Source organism: Talpa europaea, assembly GCF_964194135.1.
Source record: "Talpa europaea genome assembly, chromosome: 11".
NCBI classification, from domain to species: domain Eukaryota; kingdom Metazoa; phylum Chordata; class Mammalia; order Eulipotyphla; family Talpidae; genus Talpa; species Talpa europaea.
The window spans coordinates 16259437-16279089 of NC_140078.1; the positions used below are offsets into that span (position 1 = coordinate 16259437).

The 19653-nt window shown below is 43.6% G+C and overlaps 1 protein-coding gene across 1 annotated transcript in view; it reads right to left on the minus strand.

The window, feature by feature from the left end:
- The window catches only part of TMC2 (transmembrane channel like 2), a gene marked incomplete at its 3' end in the record, with an annotated part of 46191 nt that overhangs the window by 10014 nt on the left and 16524 nt on the right, over nucleotides 1–19653 (minus strand). Inside the window, exons 8-14 of the mRNA XM_084246806.1 lie at nucleotides 17032–17130; nucleotides 16067–16209; nucleotides 9493–9640; nucleotides 7125–7313; nucleotides 4130–4309; nucleotides 2641–2790; nucleotides 230–358 (exon numbers count right to left, since the gene is read on the minus strand). Of these exons, the coding sequence (XP_084102932.1) occupies nucleotides 230–358; nucleotides 2641–2790; nucleotides 4130–4309; nucleotides 7125–7313; nucleotides 9493–9640; nucleotides 16067–16209; nucleotides 17032–17130 (1038 nt within the window). The remainder of the gene's footprint in view (nucleotides 1–229; nucleotides 359–2640; nucleotides 2791–4129; nucleotides 4310–7124; nucleotides 7314–9492; nucleotides 9641–16066; nucleotides 16210–17031; nucleotides 17131–19653) is intronic.

Below are 19653 nucleotides of genomic sequence, written 5' to 3' on the forward strand. Positions count from 1 at the left end.
GCTCCCCTCAGCAGTGTGTTTCAGTCAATCTGCCCATTCTGTTCCCCACTTTGTCTCTGGTAAATCCTCTCACTAACCCCCCACCCCCCACCTCTGGCCTGTACCCCAGCTCTTGTATGCATAAATAAATCTTTAAAAAAATAAAGAAATGCACAGGAAGGCATCTGATTATATCAAAAAGGATGGTTGAAATGCCTTTCCGTGCAATGCCCACCAAGCGGTGACCTACAAATCCAGCCTCCAGGTCCCAGCACCAGCAGTAGTTCATGAACCGGACAAAACATGCCCGCAGGAAGTCCCCCAGCAGGATGGTGATGTACGTAACCAGCATGTCAGACACAGTCAGCCTCATGAATTCCTGCCAGGAGGAACACAGGAAAAGAGAGGGGTCAGGCTCTGACTCTGTCCACATCTCCCGACTGCCTGCAGTCACGCAAATATCCCTCCCCACTACAATTCTTCTCTGTGACCCCCTGATTCTTGGTGGCAGGATGGTTGTGCAGAGAAAGAGCCCTGGGCTTAGGAAAATGCTTCATTAGATCTCAACTCTACACATCACTAATTGTAGGGCTTTGGAATCATCTCTGAACTTGTCGAAACTGATAATGATGTTAACTCTGCAGGGTAATTGGGAAGCTTAATGCTCATGTATGCAAATTGTCCAGCACATCGGAATGCCCAGTGCTGGGTTATCGGGTCTATTGCTCAGATCCGGGATCTGGGCTCACCTTTCCTTCCTGCAACTTCTCGAAGTGCCAGCTTCCTAGCTATGACCATCATCACTGGGGACAGCAGTTATCTTCTGCTACTTGAACTTTTTCCTTGGTATATAGATAAAATAAAGCAGCATTTCCATTGAGGTACACAGCACAAGAGCCCAAAGGAAAGCTTTCTTTGCTTTTTAGAGTATACCTCATTTCTTTATTTTTCTTGAAAATGTGAGAAGACCTGTCAGACATCACAATCTTTAAGACACCTCATAGACTTGGAGCTTCCAAAGTTCAGAGAGATTGCGTTGTTCATTTTTCTGTCCTCCAAGATGATTAATAAATGTTTGCTGGATGAACAGCTGGTGAGTTTTCATAGTTATTCCTCAATAAGAATTCATGTCAATGCTCCTAAGCAGTGGACAAACCGACAGCTCTCCACTCTGCAAAGTGATTCTCTGGGACTGCGGGTGGAGCTCAAGGGGGTGATGAGTGAGCAGGACATAACACCTCAAACCCCTCATTATTTTCAAGCCCAGAAAGAAACAAGCTTTCACCAGTGATAGGAACAGTGATGGGCACTCAGGGAGGAGGGCAAGAGAAATGTCTGCCAAGGATTCTAGTGGGCAATGAGAAAGCCCATAGCAGAATACACCAAGAGAATCCTAGAGCTCACAGACTCTCTTCCACCTGCTAAAGGGGGGGGCGTTTAGTGACTTAAAGACTCTGTTACTCACTGTGACGAGTTCCCCAGGAGCTGGGAAAGCCCAGTTGCCCCGCACGTCAAATCAAGGAAGATTTGGAGAGCATGGAAGAAGCAGGTTTGGGGCAGTCTGAGCCCTTCATGAAGGAAGTGGGGTCCTTCCTCTGTGGTACTCATCTTCCTCAACTAAAAACACCATTGTCTAACGTTCCAGCTGAGTGGATTCTTCAGGGAACCCAGGGAGAGCTAATAAGCACAGCACATCAGCGGAGCTGCAGGTGAATCTAAACCCTATGCAAAGAGATGCAGTGGGGCAAAAGAGGGCAGCTGACCCTTGTGCTGTCCATGAATATTGCCCGTGTCTGTCTAGGGCAGCAAAGGGCCCTGGGCACCAAAGGGCCCTGGGCACCGAGCCACACTGTAGAAGCTGCAGAAATGGTGGTGAGAGTGGGTAAGGGGAGGTGGTAGTTTTCTTTTTGAGATTCTAATGAAAACCAATCATTATCTTTATTAAAAAATACACAGATGCATTGTAGGGTAAAGAAAATGTCAGGTTTTTCTGCCCTCCCGCCATCAGGATAGATGATGGATCCTTGAGGTCCTGAATACATGCAGGCAGGCACCTGGAGTAGGGTGTGGGCATAGGTAGATGGGATTCAGCTGGGCTAAGACTGTGCTTTTTAAGGGCGGTGTCACGGGGATGCCAGCAGAAGCCGAAGAGAAGCCAAGAGAGAAGCAAAGAAGCAGAAGCAGAGAACGCCAGAGAGCCCAGAGAGAGGGAGGATTTGCTGGGGGCTGGGAGGACGGCCAGCCTCCCGGCCCCCCAGCACCCCTGCCTGCTGTGTACCTGGTAATCCCAATAAAAACCTGCAAAAAAACCACTGAGGACTCTGATTCCTCCTTTACCCGGTCTGCATGGGATCAGAAAACCTGCACTGTGTCATTCCTGCCTCCTACATGCATATATCTACAAAATTCTGCATCCCATTTTCTGGAATATTCACTCATGATTTCCAGTGACATCTGCAGTAAAACTCTACACCTGGTGGTATTAGGTTGATATACAGGGCATAGAGAGAAATATGTGGGACACTGAAAAAAATAAAAGGTGGAAGTTTTAAAAGAAATTTTAGCATGATATTTTGGTGGTTTAAAAATGAAAACATCTAGGAAGGAATGATAAAGAGCTGAGAACAGGGATCACCTTTGCAGGAGACGGAAACTACTCACAATGCCCACGGCTGTCTCCCAGCAAGAACCCCGGGGCACATCTGCCGGGTGCAGGGGTGGCCGGGGGACACTCTCGTTCCAACCCGAGGAGTTGTAATAGTTAAACAGAGTCCAGTGAGTGATGTTTCTTATGGTCTCTTCATTTGACAGCTAGAATGGAAGACAGGCATGTGGGATTGGAAGGAGCCGGGACAGTTCAGCTATTTGCACAGAAACAGTTAGTCAGCATAAGCCACATCCTTACCCAATAGCCTCTGCCCTGCCCTGCAACACAGTCTGTCCAGAAATGTCTTCCTCACTCTTTATCCTATGCAGGAGGGGGGGGGGCATTCTTCTCTTGAGAATATTTATTCAGGATCTATTCTGGGCATATAAAGTGAGGGTCATACTGAAAAAGAGATGGGGCTTCCCTCAGAAAGTTCATAGTCTAGCAAGTGACAAAAATGAACAGACAGAATTACAGACCAGAATGATCAGAGCTGTAGGGAGTTTTCTCCGGGAGCCTGAGAACAGCCGCCTCAGACGATGGGGGCCACAAAGCATTCCTGGAGGCAGCGCCATAGAAGCCAAGGCCTCAGGGAGGTTGAGTCAACTGGTTAAACCTGAGGAGAAGGGTGAGAGGGAGGCAAGGGAGCATTTTGCCCCTTGGGGAAAATGTGAGGCCCAGGAGGCTGGAACAGTGACTGGAGTCAGAGGGAAGCCAGAGGGGGAGGTGGGGAGGTAGGCAAGAGCCAGCTCCAGTCACCGCCATGCTTAGAACCTTCTGATGGCCTCCTGTTAACCTCAGGAAACAGTTCATGCAGCTCACTTAGGGGGAGGGAGGTGTGGGGCCGGGGAAGAGGGGCATCCTGCCGAGGTTCTTCCCGGTTTCATTTCCCCTTCTTTCCCTGCGCTGTAATGGTCAGCCACCCAGCTCCCTTCTTGCAGCAGCGATTCCCTCGCTTTCTCCAGGGTCTGCTAAGATTTTGCAGGGGGCTCTGGAGCCCCCTATGCACCTCCATGCTGCCCCCATTGTAGCACGAGTGCTCTCCCTGCCCACAGTGCATATACCCTGGGAACAGGACTGTGTCTTGCTCTCTGCTGCACCCCAGGGCCACACATTGTGGGAGCTCCACAACCACCTTAAATGGTGGCAAAATATTAAGTCAACCACGATGCATTGTCTCAGTGGACACTTCTTCAGCTGGTACATATTTATGGCAGCTATGAAACCAGACAGGAAAGGATGCAGATAAAATATGGATACCCAGTAACATGTACATGATGTGAGAAAAGACAACTTAAAAAAAAGATAATCAAGAATTGCAGCAAAATGTTAACAATGGCTGTCTCTGGGGTATAGGATTCTAGGGATTTTTTTCCTTCATTTTATCTTTCTGAACTTTCTAAAATGTATTTAATTAAGAAGAATTATGCCTAAGGAAATTGCTATATTTAGAAAACGATATATGGGGAACACCAGGGGCTGGGGTGGCCTTGTGGTCTTTACCTTGAGGTGGACATCATCCATCAGGGCCAAGAGAAATGTGTAGAGGTTTCCCAGAAAGAGTGCAAAGATGCGTCCCAGCTGCCACTTGAGTCCAATGCGTGGGTGATAATTCTCCAGGGCAGCAATGGTTTCAAACAAAGGGGGACAAAACATTCCAAGCAGGGACATCACAATTTCTACCTGAGAAATCAGGAAAGCCCAGGTTACTTGTGTGATCACTATCACTTGCTTGGCCCCACGTCTGCATCCCTAGGTCCACACAGCCCCTTGTTGTCCCCTCCTCTGCCACTTGCTGTGTGACCCTGGGTAAGACACTAACACACCCTGAACAGGCAGCATGTCCCAGCCATTGTAACTGCTCTGCACCTGGTTGCTGTCATGGTAGAGATACTATTAGTGTTGATAAGAAACCGCACTTTCTTTGAGAAGTGAGTGAGTTAACCCTGGGGCAGAGCTTCTTGTTCTGTGTAGTTGGGAGCTAGGTAAGAGTCCCCATGATAATCCCTATCTCAGGAGCCTGGAGCATGGGCAACTCAGATCACAGATGGGAAGAAACAGGAGAGGGACACAGTGATGAGTGTGGCATCTGGAATGGGCTCTCTGAGTTGGAGATCCAGCTCCATCACTCGAAGGCTTTGTAACTTACAACTTCTCTAAGCTTCTTGTTTCTTCACATGTAAAACAGTGTTGTGAGAGTCAAAAGAGATAATGGACATCAATCCACTAGTCCAGAGACTGGCTGTAAGCATTTAATTCTGTCTCCAATTTTGGGAGAATCCTAACTAAACCTGACCTCAGTAGACATTCTCTCTGCAACTAAAATGACCCACCCAGTGGAGAGTAAATTCTTGAACTACTGACCAAATTGCAAGATGGTCAACACTTCTGGGCTGGTCCTGACTCCCACAGCCTCTCACTCTGCCCATCAGTCTGGCTTCTCATTACCTTCATACCTCCATACCTGCACACATAGTTCTTCCACCATCACTACACCAAACTCTACCACTGCCCTTCTTTACATGATTGTCTAATACTCAGACTAATTCCTGCCTTTGCCACAAAATCCTTGCCTCTCTAACTCACGTGACAGTTGCACCTGCAACACATCTATAACCCAAAGCATTTCATCTGAGCATGTTATTCCTGCCAATTGTTGTTTGTGCTTTGTTTTATTCTTGGCAAGTCTGCTTCCAAGGAAACTGCAATTTGCCTAAGGGCAGAATCCATCTTGGGCATCTTTTGTATCCTGCTTATAATTTACTGACCTGATGTTATAGGTGAATTCATTGCAAATTGCATGCATCAAAAAAATTCATTATTATTATTGCCTTAAAACTATAGTTTTAATCTATTTATATTTATTATAATCAGTGATATATTTAGATTTAAATCTAACTCCTTTTGTGTTTTATATTTGTCCTACCAGTTCCATATTTCTTTTCTATCATTTCTTGCTTTGTGGGAGGAGACAGATTCTTTCTTATGATTTGGCTCATGATTCTGTGGTTCAATATATATTTTTTAAAGATTCATTTATTTATGCATACAAGAACTGTGATATAGGCCAGAGGTGTGGGGGTGGGAGGATTCATCAGAGACAGAGTGGGGAGCAGAACAGGCAGATGTACTGAAATACACTGCTGATGGGAGTAGCAGGCTAGACAGGAGAGGTCTGCTGTGCCATATGGGTTAGCTTCCTGGCCAGGGATCAAACCAATGTTGTAGTGGCTGGCAATAGCTTGATAGCACACCACCAGGAAGGCCCTATGATTCAGTATTTTTATCTGGGATTATCTTGGTGGTTCTTTTGTAGTCTTACCTGAATTCATTCATTTATCTATGGTCAGCAGATGGTTGATGGCTTCATTCACAAGCTTATTGGCTGTCACCTAGAAATGATGAGCTAACTGGGCCATGAGTCTCTCATCATTCAGCAGGCTAGACTGGGATTGTTCTCATGGTGGAGGTCTCAGGGTTCCCAAGAACAAATTCCTATATACAAGCAACTTTCAAGTTTCCTTGTAGCACAGTTATCCCACTGGCTAAAGCAAGTCATATGTTCAAACCCAGCTGGATTCAAGGGATGGGAAGCAGATCCTACCTCCTATATGCAAAGAAATGTGCATACAAGGATGGGAAGAATTTGTAGCCATTTTTGTAAACAACCACAGATGTCAACTTCCCAGAAGAGATTTATGGATCCAATACAATTACAATAAAACCTTAATGAGTTTTATTGTGCATCACAATGAGAGAAATAACAGATATCAAGACATACTATGATGACATAGTATATACATCAGTGTGTTGTTAGTGCTGGAGTAGACAAATAGACCAATGGAACAGAAGAGAGTCCAGAATCACATCCATGCATTAATGGACCCTGGATTTACAATGTATGGCACTGTACAGCTATAAGGAAAAAATTCACCATGTTAATAAGGGATGTTAGGATAACTGGTTATTCAGTTGACTTATATGCTAATTAGGCCCAACTTTATCAAGCTATGAAAGCCCATTAACAGGTGACTCTTTGCTCAAGATGCTCATGCCACTTAACTGGAAAGGGATGGAACTTGACTTTCTAAAACCAGACTTCTGGCCTCCCTGGTGGCGCAGCGGTTGAGCACTAGGTTGTGAAGCTGCCCGCAGCCTCTGCGGCGCCGGTTCGATCCCCGGCTGCTCCCCGGCCACCGGAGGAGGGTCCCACATGGCGCGCAGACCTCTCCTGCCTCCCGCTGCTCCCCTCAGCAGTGTACTTCGGTCCTTCTGCCTGCTCTGCTCCCCGCTCTGGCTCTGGTGAATTCTCTCACCCTCCCGTGCTTCTGACTGTACCCAGTGCATGTATAAATAAATAAATAAATCTTAAAAAAAAACAAAAACCAAACCAGACTTCTAATCCAGACTTTCAATAATTCAGCTAAATGACGCAGGGACCAGTGTGATGGCAGTATTTGCCCGAAATATTCTCTTCAGCAGAGGATGCTGTGCTTACCTCATTCCTTTCATACCAGCTGACGTTCTGCATTTTGGAGAACTCCTGGGATCGCTTCACAACAAAGTAAATGAGGTACCCACTTCCACACAAACAGCAAATGATGAGAAAGTTGGCCAGAACACGGAGAAATCTTGTCAGATGGATGTTTTCTTCTTTGTTACTCTCTTGCTCATCCACTATGGATTCCTTGGTGTGTGAAAATGAGATGTGAATAATGACAGGCCAAGCACCCACAGGAGCCACGGCTGCTGGATCCCAAGGTGACCACTTTCTATGTTTCCACAGATGAAATAATGCAGAGGAAGTGAAGAGCGCACTGCTGCCCTACAGAGATTCGTTCTTTTCTTTAAGAAAGTATATTTTTTGTTATTGTTATTTCAGCACATGGAACAACAACAGCTGAGACTTAATCAAATACTCACTATGTGCCAGATGTGGTGCTAGGCACTGGCCATGGGCTACCTCTCTTATCCCCATAACAAGCCAGTCAGGTAACTACTATTATTTCCTACATCACAGATGCTAAGGCCCAGAGAGATTTCAGTAACTGACTAGGATGGTTTTAAATCTATAAATCAAACAGATTAAAATTGAATCTTAACAGTAGTGAGTCTTCTCATCCAAGGGCTGGCAAACTTTTTCTATAAAAATATCAGATAGTAAATATTTTTGCCTTTGTAGGGGTCACACACAACGGTCTCTTGTCTTTGTGCCATTGTTGCAAGGAAGCAACCACAGACAATATGAAAATAAGTGCGCGTGGCTTTCTTCCAATGTAATCTGATTTATAAACGTAGGCAGCAGGCCAAATTTGGACTGTGGACTATAGTTCTAATCCATGAACATGGAATAGCGCTCCATTTATTCTGGGTTTCTCAGTTTCTTTCAACACTGCTGTGTATTTTTTGGTGTAACTGCCTTGCACTTTTTTTTGCAGGGGGGGCTTAAATTTACTTCTAGGAATGTCAAGTAATTTATGTAACTTTATTATGAGTGGAATTAAAAATTATTTTCTAACTTGCTACAAACTTATAATGCAACAGATTTTTATTCATAATTCCTGTCTTCTGCATCAGTAATCTCTGTGAAGACTAAATAGCATATGGCGGAGCCAGGATGGAAAGTGAGGTCTCCCAGACAGCATAGCACCTGGAAGGAGACTGAATATAGTGACCACCTTCAGGTTCTGGTTTAGCTAACGCGGCTGGCAGTTAACAATGACAAATGCACCCAGTTCTCCCGACATGTGCCTGCTCTGTAAGGGGATTCTCTGTTTTAAACAGACTTATAGGAGCTGTTTCTCCTTCCCAGATGTTCAAAGTGCTTTCTAGTCATTGACTTTGTCTCTCTCTGGGTCTGGAGGAAGAACCAAAGTCTCCACTGATGCTCCCACTCTGTCCTTGGATGCTGAGCCAGAGTCCCCCTGCTGTAAGAAGGAAGCAGGAAGAGGATGGAGTCAGCTTCCTGTTCCATCCACTGCCTCTCCGGCGACAGTGGGTTCATGCAGCCCAGGGAGAGCTGCTGAGTCCACGCCCTGTTCCTGGTGGGCGTGCCTCCCCCTGCAGGCCGTGGTCAGCGGGCAGCAGCCCACTTCTCCAGGAAGGACTGGGGGAGGGGAGGGGATAGAAGACAAGACAGCAAGCACAGCTAGGCTGCTAATCTGATCTGCTAGATCCTAGGGGAAACAAAGTCTGGCTTATCAGACAGGAGAAATACTGAACTATCAAGAACTTTGGAGAGTTTTTACAGTCATGGAGGAAAAAAATCAGATTGGTAATGCTTCTCTGTTGCAGGCTCCATCTCCATTCATCTACTTTCCCTCCAGTTATTTTATATTCTGTAGGTCACCTCTTTTGTGATCTAATGCATAAGTAAGTGTTTACTTAATTGAGTCCTCTATTCCCCCAAACTGGGGCGGGGGGTCCTCAACTTTTTCTGGGTAATCTAATTACTTAGGACACTTCAAACCAAACCAAACCAAACCAATGCCAAGACCCTACGCAGACCAATTATGCCAGAATCTCTGGGGGTGGGGTCTGGAAGATTTTGAAAGTTCCTTAGGTGATTCAAGCATACATAGACAGCTGAGAACTGCTGTTGCAAATGAGTCCTTCCACTTCCTTCTGCAGAAAACAACTCTACAGGGATGCAGGCAGGGCCTGGCCCGGCATTCCTGGGTGTCTGCACCTTAAGAAACAGATGGCGGGGGCAGCCCATGAGCATTTCTTCCCAGAGGCTTGAGAGCCAGGTTCCCGTTTCTGGTAAAGCTCTTGCTACAAATTATATGGGGATCTTATATCCCATGCCCCAGCTGGGAGAATGACTAGTGACCTCACTTTGACGGGAACTGCCCTGGGGTGACTACCTTGAAGCTGGTGGTGATAGAGGCATATTTGTTGTCTGCCGTCTCCGAGTTCCCGATCAGGTAGTCCCAGCTGGTGAACATCTTGAAGCTGAACGTGAAGTTATCACTCTCCCCTTCGCTTGTGGTGCCCTGGGTGTTGCTGGCCATCCTGCAGGGCACATAAGGCTATTCTGTGTGCCCAGCTTCTGCTGTGGCAGCCCCAGGGAATCTTGGTCTGAGCTGGTCTCCGGCATAGATCTCAGACATCCAGTGAGGGGCATGAGCCAGCAGGGAGGTGAGCCAAGACAGACTTGAGTCGGTTGACAACCAGAGCGCCATCCCCTTCCCACAGCTAATCACAGCTGCCTTCATTTATTTAGGCTTATTGTTTGTATCTTGCTAAGTGCCAGACTCAGTTCTTCCACACAAGCTGAGGTTATACAGGAGCACAAGAGTTTTCGTGAGGAAGATGAGCTCTGGGGAAGGCAGAAGCAGGCCTCACAAACTTCTCCAGCCCTGCATTACGAAGTGCCTTGCCCCACCTTAAGTCATACTGACCTTCTGATAGCAAATACTCACTAGGGCATCTATGCCCTAGGGCCCTTGTACATGCTTTTCTTGGTCTAAAATACTATGCCCAATCCCTGTCCCACGGGGTGGAAAATCAGCTCCCCAAGGGCTCTAGGAGAGATCTCTGGTGCCACCTAGCGACTTGACCCCAGCACAGGCTCCTGAAGGAGCGAGTGGCCAGCTGGGGAGTTAGCCCACACCGGGCCCCTTCTGAACAAGTAGTCTGAGCCCACAGGGAGAGCGAGCACCCACAGCCGGGGCAGACCAGGCGCGCAGAAGAGTGTGCCTGAGACCAGAAGCGCAGGGAGTGTGTCCCACATCACCATTTTAGAACAGGGACATTTCTTCAGTAAAGACTACCTGCAGAAGGCTTCCTCAGGAGCCAGAGGTGAGCGGGGGAAGTTCGCCCACGCCAGACCCCCTCTGGCCTGCAGTCCAAGCCCAGAGGGGAGCAGGAACCCACCGCCGGGGCAGACCAGGCGCACAGGGGAGTGTGTCCCCACATCGGCATTTTAGAACAGGGACCTTTCTCCAGTAAAGGCTGCTTGAAACTGACAGATGACTCCTGGAAGAACCAGAGGGGAACAGAGAAGCCCACCCAAGATGCCGGCAAGTCCCAACAACACAGTGTCCCAACGCATACGGCAAATTAGAAAACAGACAGTAGGGAGGAGAAGAACCACACGCAACCTAGCAACTCTCCAGAGAAAAAGCACACCACAAAAAGAAAACCAGCCCCCAGATTGCAACGACAATAACTTGGAAGAATTTCTGAGCCTTCCAGAAAGAGAATTTAAAATTGCCGTGATTAAAAAACTGACAGAAGTCATAAAGGAAAACAATGATAAGGGAAAAATAATCAACGATCAGAAGAATGCAATTGAGTCCCTAGAGAGGGAAAACAATGGTCAGAAGAAAGAAATTGAGTCCCTAAAGAGGGAAGTAAAAGCAATGCAGGAGATCAAAGAATTAATGGAAGAACTAAAGAATTCTGGGAAAAGCAATGAAAGCAGAATAGATGAAATGGAAGAACGAATAAGTAATCTTGAAGACACAGAAATAAAAAGAACCAAAACAGAAAAGGAAAGAGAAGTACGAAGGAAAAAGAACGAAGAAAGACTTCGGGAACTATCTGACTCCATGAGGAAAGGAAATATAAGAGTTATAGGAATACCAGAAGGAGAGGAGAGAGATGTAGGAACAGAGAAAATATTCAAAGAGATAATTGAAGAGAACTTCCCAAATGTGAAGAAGGAGCTGAAAATTGATATACAAGAAGCAAGAAGAACACCAAACTTCCACGACGAAAGGAAAAATACAGCAAGACACATAATAGTAAAGCTCCCAAGAATCCAGGACAAGGAAAAAATAATGAAGCTGGCAAGAGGGAAGAAACAGATAACATTCAAAGGAAAACCAATCAGGCTGACATCAGACTTCTCCGAAGAAACACTACGGGCAAGGAGAGAGTGGAGGGACATAGTCAACAGACTCCAAGAAAACAGATGCCAACCAAGAATACTCTATCCCGCAAAGCTCTCCTTCCTCTTTGAAGAAAGAATATGGACCTTCCCAGACAAACAGAAACTCCGGAATTTCATTGCAACTAAACCCCCACTCCAAAAAATACTACAAGGAGTCCTAAAGCCAGAACCTCAGAGCGACGAATAACAATGAAAGAAGGCCAAAAAAAAAAAGTTATTAAAAGAATAAATAAATAAAATCAAAGGAAAGACAAACACAATGGCAAATACAGATGTTAACATATCAATATTAACTCTAAATGTAAATGGACTAAACTCTTCAATAAAAAGACACAGAGTTGCAGCCTGGATTAAGAAACAAAACCCAACCTTTTGCTGTCTCCAGGAAACACACTTAGCTACAAAAGATAAAAATAGGCTCAAAGTTCAAGGATGGAAAACAATCCTACAAGCAAATGGACCAAAAAAGAAAGCAGGAACAGCTATACTTATATCAGATAAAACAGATTTCAAACTCAAAAAGATAAAAAGAGACCCCAATGGTCACTACATTATGATCAAGGGGACAATACTTCAAGAAGAAATAACACTCATTAACATATACTCACCAAACGAAGGAGCACCAAAATATATCAGACAACTGTTGTCCTCTCTGAAAACAGACATCAGAGAAAACACATACGTAGTGGGAGACTTCAACACACCACTATCAACAATGGATAGATCAACAAGACAAAAAATAAGTAAAGAAACCAAAGCTCTAAATAAAGACCTAGAGCAATTGGGCTTAACAGACATCTATAGAACACTAAACCCCAAAAAAATGGAGTACACATTTTTCTCAAGCGCACACGGATCATTCTCCAGGATCGATCACATACTGGGGCACAAGACAAACATCAACAGATACACCAAGATTGAAATCATATCAACCATCTTTTCTGACCATGAAGGCATCAAACTAGAAATAAACCATAAAAAGAAGGCAAGGAACTTTCCTACCTCATGGAGATTAAAAACCACACTACTGGAAGACCATTGGACTAATGAGGAGATCAAAGAAGAAATTAAAAAATTTTTTGAATTGAACGACAAGGAGGACACCAATATCCTAAATGTATGGGATGCAGCAAAAGCAGTAATAAGAGGAAAATATATAGCAATAGAAGCTCACATCAAGAACCAAGAAAGAACGCAAAGAAACAACCTAATCTCGAAGCTCAAAGATCTAGAAAAAGAACAACAAAAAAACCCCAAAACCAGTAGAAGAAAAGAAATAATAAAAACCAAAGCAGAAATAAATGAAATTGAAACTAAAAAAACAATCCAAAAGATCAATGAAACCAAGAGCTGGTTCTTTGAAAAAATCAATAAAATAGACAAACCCCTAGCCAGGCTCACAAAGGAAAAAAGGGAGAAAGCACAAATAAACAGGATCATCAATGAAAGAGGAGAAATCACAACGGACACAGCAGAAATCAAAAGAATAATCAGTAACTACTATGAACAGTTATATGGAAACAAGTTTAACAATCTAGAGGAGATGGACAAATTCCTACAACTCTACAATCACCCAAAGCTAGATAAAGAAGAAATAGAACACCTAAACAGACCAATTACAATTAGCGAAATTGAAATGGTAATCAAAAACCTCCCCAAAAACAAAAGCCCAGGACCTGATGGATTTACAAATGAATTCTACCAAACATTCAGAGACGAATTAGTGCCTATCCTTCACAAACTCTTCCAAAAAATTGAGAAGGAAGGGACAATACCAAACACGTTCTATGAAGCCAACATTACACTAATACCAAAACCGAATAAGGACAACACAAAAAAGGAAAACTACAGGCCAATCTCCCTAATGAACACTGATGCAAAAATCCTCAATAAAATTTTAGCTATCAGAATCCAACAATGTATCCATAAGATAATTCACCACGACCAAGTTGGATTCATTCCAGGGGCACAAGGATGGTTTAACATCCGAAAATCAATCAACGTTATCCAACACATCAACAAAAAGAAATATAAAAACCATATGATAATATCAATAGATGCTGAGAAAGCTTTCGACAAAGTGCAACACCCATTCATGATAAAAGCCCTTGAAATTCTTGGGATACAAGGAACATACCTCAACATCATAAAGGCCATCTATGACAAGCCAACAGCCAGTATCATTCTCAATGGTGAAAAGCTGAAAGCAATTCCATTAAGATCTGGAACAAGACAAGGATGTCCACTCTCACCATTGCTTTTCAATATAATACTGGAAGTCCTAGCCAGGGCAATAAGACAAGAGAAAGACATCCAAGGAATCCAAATAGGAAAAGAAGAAGTCAAACTATCACTATTTGCAGACGATATGATATTATACATAGAGAACCCCAAAAACTCCACAGAAAAGCTAATTCAACTCATCAATCAGTTCAGTAAAGTGGCAGGATACAAAATCAACACGCAAAAGTCAGTAGCCTTCCTATACACAAACAATAAATCTGAAGAAGAAGAAATCAAAAAGACCATCCCTTTTGTTATTGAAACAAAAAAAATCAAATATTTGGGAATAAATCTAACAAAAGAGGTAAAGGACCTATACAAAGAAAACTATAAAACACTGTTAAAAGAAATAGAAGAAGACACAAAGAAATGGAGAGACATCCCCTGCTCGTGGATTGGAAGAATAAACATTATTAAAATGGCCATCCTTCCAAAAGCAATATACAGATTCAATGCTATTCCAATCAAAATTTCAATGTCATTCTTCAAAGAAATAGAACAATTATTGATGAAATTCATATGGAATCACAAAAAACCCCGAATAGCCAAAGCTCTCCTGAAAAAAAAAGAAGGGAATGGAGGCATCAGACTCCCAGACTTCAAACTATACTACAAAGCCATAATCATCAAAACCGCATGGTATTGGAACAAGAACAGACATACAGACCAATGGAATCGAATAGAAAATCCAGAAATAAACCCACAGGTTTATGGTCAACTAATCTTTGACAAAGGAGCAAAGACTATGCATTGGAGCAAAGAAAGTTTGTTCAATAAATGGTGCTGGGAAAACTGGGTCGCTACATGCAAAAGAATGAAGCTTGACCACCACCTCACACCATACACAAAAATCAACTCAAAATGGATTAAAGAACTAGACATAAGACCTGAAACCATAAAATATATAGAAGGAAATATAGGCGAAACACTACGTGATTTGCACATCAAAGACATCTTTACAGACACATCACCCAAAGCAGTGATAGTGAAGGCAAAGATAAACAGCTGGGACTATATCAAATTAAAGAGCTTTTGCACAGCAAAAGAGACAATAACAAAAACAAAGAGAAACCCCACCAACTGGGAGAACATTTTTGCACCCAACACTAATGATAAAGGACTGATCACAAAAATCTGCAAAGAGCTGATGAGTCTCAACAACAACAAAGAAAATAATCCAGTCAAAAAATGGGCAGAAGAGCTAAAAAGAAACTTCTCTGAAGAGGAAATGCAAATGGCCAACAGGCATATGAAAAAATGTTCAACATCACTTGTCATCAGGGAAATGCAAATCAAAACTACCATGAGATACCATCTTACACCAGTGAGAATGGCACATATTAAAAAAACTAGCAACAACAAATGTTGGCGAGGGTGTGGAGAAAAAGGAACTCTTCTGCACTGTTGGTGGGAGTGCAAACTGGTCCAACCACTGTGGAAAGCTGTGTGGAGATTTCTGGACCTACTAAACATAGAGCTTCCATATGATCCAGCAATTCCACTCCTAGGTATTTACCCAAAGGACACAGAAACATCAATTCCAAAGAACACCTGCACCCCTATGTTTATAGCAGCACTGTTTACAATAGCTAAGCTTTGGAAACAACCCAAATGCCCAAAAATAGATGACTGGATCAAGAAGATGTGGTACATATATACCATGGAATATTACTCAGCATTCAAAAAAGATAAACACATGCAATTTGCTGCAACATGGATGGCGCTGGAAGGGATCATGCTCAGCGAAATAAGCCAAAAAGAAAAAGAAAAATACCGGATGGTCTCACTCATAGCAGGAATCTAGAAAACTTAAATAAGGGACCAGGAAAATGAATAACTATAAGAAAGTGAAAATCAAAACCAACAAAAAAACTATGAACCAGAGACACTTTTAGGGGGGCGGGGGCGGGAGGGGAGGGATTGGGGTCAGAATGGGGGGCTGCAATTGTATGGGGAATATAACAATAAAATTTATAAAAAAAAAAAAAAATACTATGCCCAAGACTTTTAGTATGGCTGGCAGTCCTCAGCCTCAGCAAAAGGAGTTTCTATTCCACTTCCCTGAATTTACCATATTAGCCTGTTTACATACCTTACGCCACATAATACAATCCACATTTGCTTTGTTTCCTTCCTTTCTCTCTAAATCCCTCCTCCCCACCCCCATCTCTCTCTTCTATCTCCCAGGAAGATTAGCAGGCACACAGTAGCCCTGGGAAGAAAAGGAAAAAGCCTGTAAGTCAGATAGTAATACTTACGATCTAATGACAATCATCAGGCTGTAGCCGAACACACTGACCCCCACCATAAAGTAGGCCATGGGCAACCTGTACCTCAGCCACCCGATGGCCCTCTGGTTGTTGTAGTAGCCGTAGAAGAGAGCAGAATACTTGATGTAGCCCTGTGGGACAGCAAAGGCAAATGCTCTGGGTTTGTAAGTTCAGCACAAACTTCAGACACTTTCATGCTACCAGGATATCCTTCTCGGGGCTTTAATGGCAGTCTGAGCGGGGAAGGAAGAGTCCTGGATATCCTCCTTCTTTTGTTTGTGTCCTCCATATCTCCATGTCTCCCTCTCTTTCTTTCTACATTTTCGAGTTTTCCATTATGCAGAGTGTATCGAGATACAGGACAGAGAGGAGAGTGTTGTGAACACTCAGGATAAAATGTGGGATGCGAGGTGTGTGGGCGCCTGCAGGTACACGCACCTATAGCTCCTAATTCTTTTGGATGTGGAGTGATGGGATTGAGCAAGAGGATGACGTCCAGGTTTCAGACCTGGATAACAGTGGCTCCAGGGCAGAAGGTGGGAAAAGGAGATGTGGGCTTGGCAGGATAGATGCTGAATCTGAGGGCCAGGTAGAACATTTCATTGAAGATGAAAAACTGGGGAAAGGTTAGAGTGGCGATAGTCCTGGGGGCTTATGGTAGATGTGGGGAGAGAAAACCACCTGGCGAGATCACCTTGTCAGAGCTGGCAGAATGGGGGGAGCCGTGGCCTTATGGGGGACTCGTGTCCTTCAGAGCCTGTGGCTGGAGAGAGATCACACCCAGAAGGGAACCGAGGACGACTACCAGGAGACAGGTTGGCTAACTCACTCTGCAGAGTGCTCCCATCCTATGGATGCTTTTTCATCATTAAATGAGACATCTCACACCTATCTGTGCAATCTTTAGGTCTCATAATCACGACATGGAAGCGGCTGGCATGCTGGAGTGGTACCTCAAAATCCCACAGGACAGAAAAATCCATGGCTTTTTCTTCCTCAGCCCGAGGCACTGTCTTTCTGGGGATACTTCCATAGGGCACACCCATCAGGACCTGGCGAGGGCAGAGCCGCACAATTTCACATGAGAAAGTACAAATGCACCAGATGTTCTGGATTAAACACTTTTCTCCCCAGAGGAAGACACACTCATTTCTTCTTTAAATAACATCAATCACTTTTCTGATTTTATTTTTTATTTTAAAAGATTTATTTATTTGTTTATTTATATATGCACTGGGGTGCAGGCCAGAGGTGTGGAGGGTGAGAGGATTCACCAGAGACAGAGTGGGGAACAGAAAAGGCAGATTGACTGAAATACACTGCTGAGGGGAGCAGCGGGCCAGACAGGAGAGGTCTGCTGAGCCATGTGGGTCAGCTCCTTGGCTAGGGATCGAACTCATGCTGCTGTAGCTGCGGATTGCTCCATAGTGCTGACGCTTAACCCCTTGTACCACCAGGGAGGCCTCTTTCCTGATTTTGAAAGTATCACATTCATTGTAAAAATGTGAACTAGTACAGAAGAACACTAAAAAAAAAAATTTCCATCTCCGTATCCAGTGATAGGGCTGTTAGGTATTCATATCTTTTCTTTCTGTTGTTTCTGAGTTTTATAAATATGTGTATATTTAACCTGGTTATTTTGCTTAATATTTTATTACCAATTCCCTATGTCATATGCTATTTTTCAAAATGAAATGACTTCAAAATATCTAATCACATATGTGTACAATAAACTTGCTTAACAAATCCCACCTATGGTTGAACATTATTTCTATTTCTTCACATGACATAATTTTGTTATTCTTTATATGCCTTTATTCACATTTTTTCTCACTAAAGTAGGAATTGTATTAAATTTACATATTGATTTCAGAAGGATTGGCTTTTTTATGTTAAGTTTTCCTTTCTGAGAATGTGTCCTTCCATTTATTCAGTCTTAATTTTGTCCTGGAATTGACCAACAGGGAATCTCCTCCACTTTATTTGCAATGAATTTGGATGTGTCTCATTCCTATGTGGTCAATTTCCCATTATCCTATTTAAGAAGGCATCTAGGGATACTCCACATCCTCCACTGCTGTCATCCAAACTGTCACCAAGTATTGTCTCTTCTCTCTCTCTCTTCACTTCTATCTCCTCTCTATTTATACATTTCCATTGCTAATACCCCGAGCTACTGCAACAGGCTCCTAACTGACTTTTGCTTCTTCCCTTCTCTGCCCAGCTGTCCCACCTTCCAGCCAGCACCCCCTGCCCTCTCAGATCTCCCCACGCTGCTCCAATCACTAATTCTTCCATGTTTCCATATTCCCTGATATAAAAATGTCTATAAATCATATCAATTTATAAATATATACAATTTAATGCTTCCCTTAAGGAAAAAAGTCAGTCCTTAAAATTATTCAACTTCCCCAAATGACTGCCTTTCTGGACCACTGTATAGCAAAATTTTAGCAATGTCCCACAGCTTTCAGCCTTTAAATATGTCTTCTTCTCATGGAAATAAATCCATTTGGAATCAAAACTCTCAGGAAGAAAGAAAAGAGCTCTGTGAAGGTAAATTTCCCAGTGGCTACTGGGGAAAATGCATACTTCCTTAACTATGGAGGGAAGAATGAAACTTGCAGTTAGCTTCTGATAATATTTCCCCCTTGAGGAGAACAGACCTGGTGCAAGAATGTTTGTGCACACTTGCCAGAAGTTTTAAAATTCTTATATCTGTGCCCCAGAGTAATAACGGTTTAAGAATTTCTATCAGACTAAATGGAATCATACGTCTTGATTTCCAGGCATGTATATAAAGGAGTACAAAGTCTAGTTAATGCCATATTTATAAGTACTCTTTTTAGGTAATGCAGAAAAGAATTCAATGGTTTAATAACAACACAACACTCCTTTGCTACAAGTGCTATTATAATATACCATCAATCTCTTCAACTAATCTGATTTAATTCACATTCTATGGAAGTCTCAATTTCCTGAAAAGTGGATATGCAGAAAGTTTCTCAAGGATGTCACTATAGGTGGATTCCAATATGCTCACAGGTCCATTTATAGTAAAGTGGAATCAGCAAGCTATTACAGAACCAAGTAATAAAACCGAATGGAGGAAATGCAGGGGCATCATTCCCTTAGAAGCTGCTGAAGTAAATCCTCTGGGCACTGAACACCAGCACCAAACAGCGCAGGGCAGGGCTGTGGCAATTACTGTGCTCAGAGCCTAGTGAGCCACAGGTGCCTTTGAAAATCCCAGGTCAACACTCTGCAGACCTGGATCTCAGCTGCTATAAATTTACTGGGTAACTTTGCACTCATTACCTTTTTTTTTTTTTTTAAGAGGCATGTTATTTATTTGTTTGTTTGTTTGTTTGTTTTGTTTATACATGCACTGGGTACAGTCAGAAGCGCGGGAGGGTGAGAGAATTCACCAGAGCCAGAGCGGGGAGCAGAACAGGCAGAAGGACCGAAGTACACTGCTGAGGGGAGCAGCGGGCGGCAGGAGAGGTCTGTGCGCCATGTGGGACCCTCCTCCGGTGGCCGGGGAGCAGCCGGGGATCGAACCGGCGCTGCAGAGG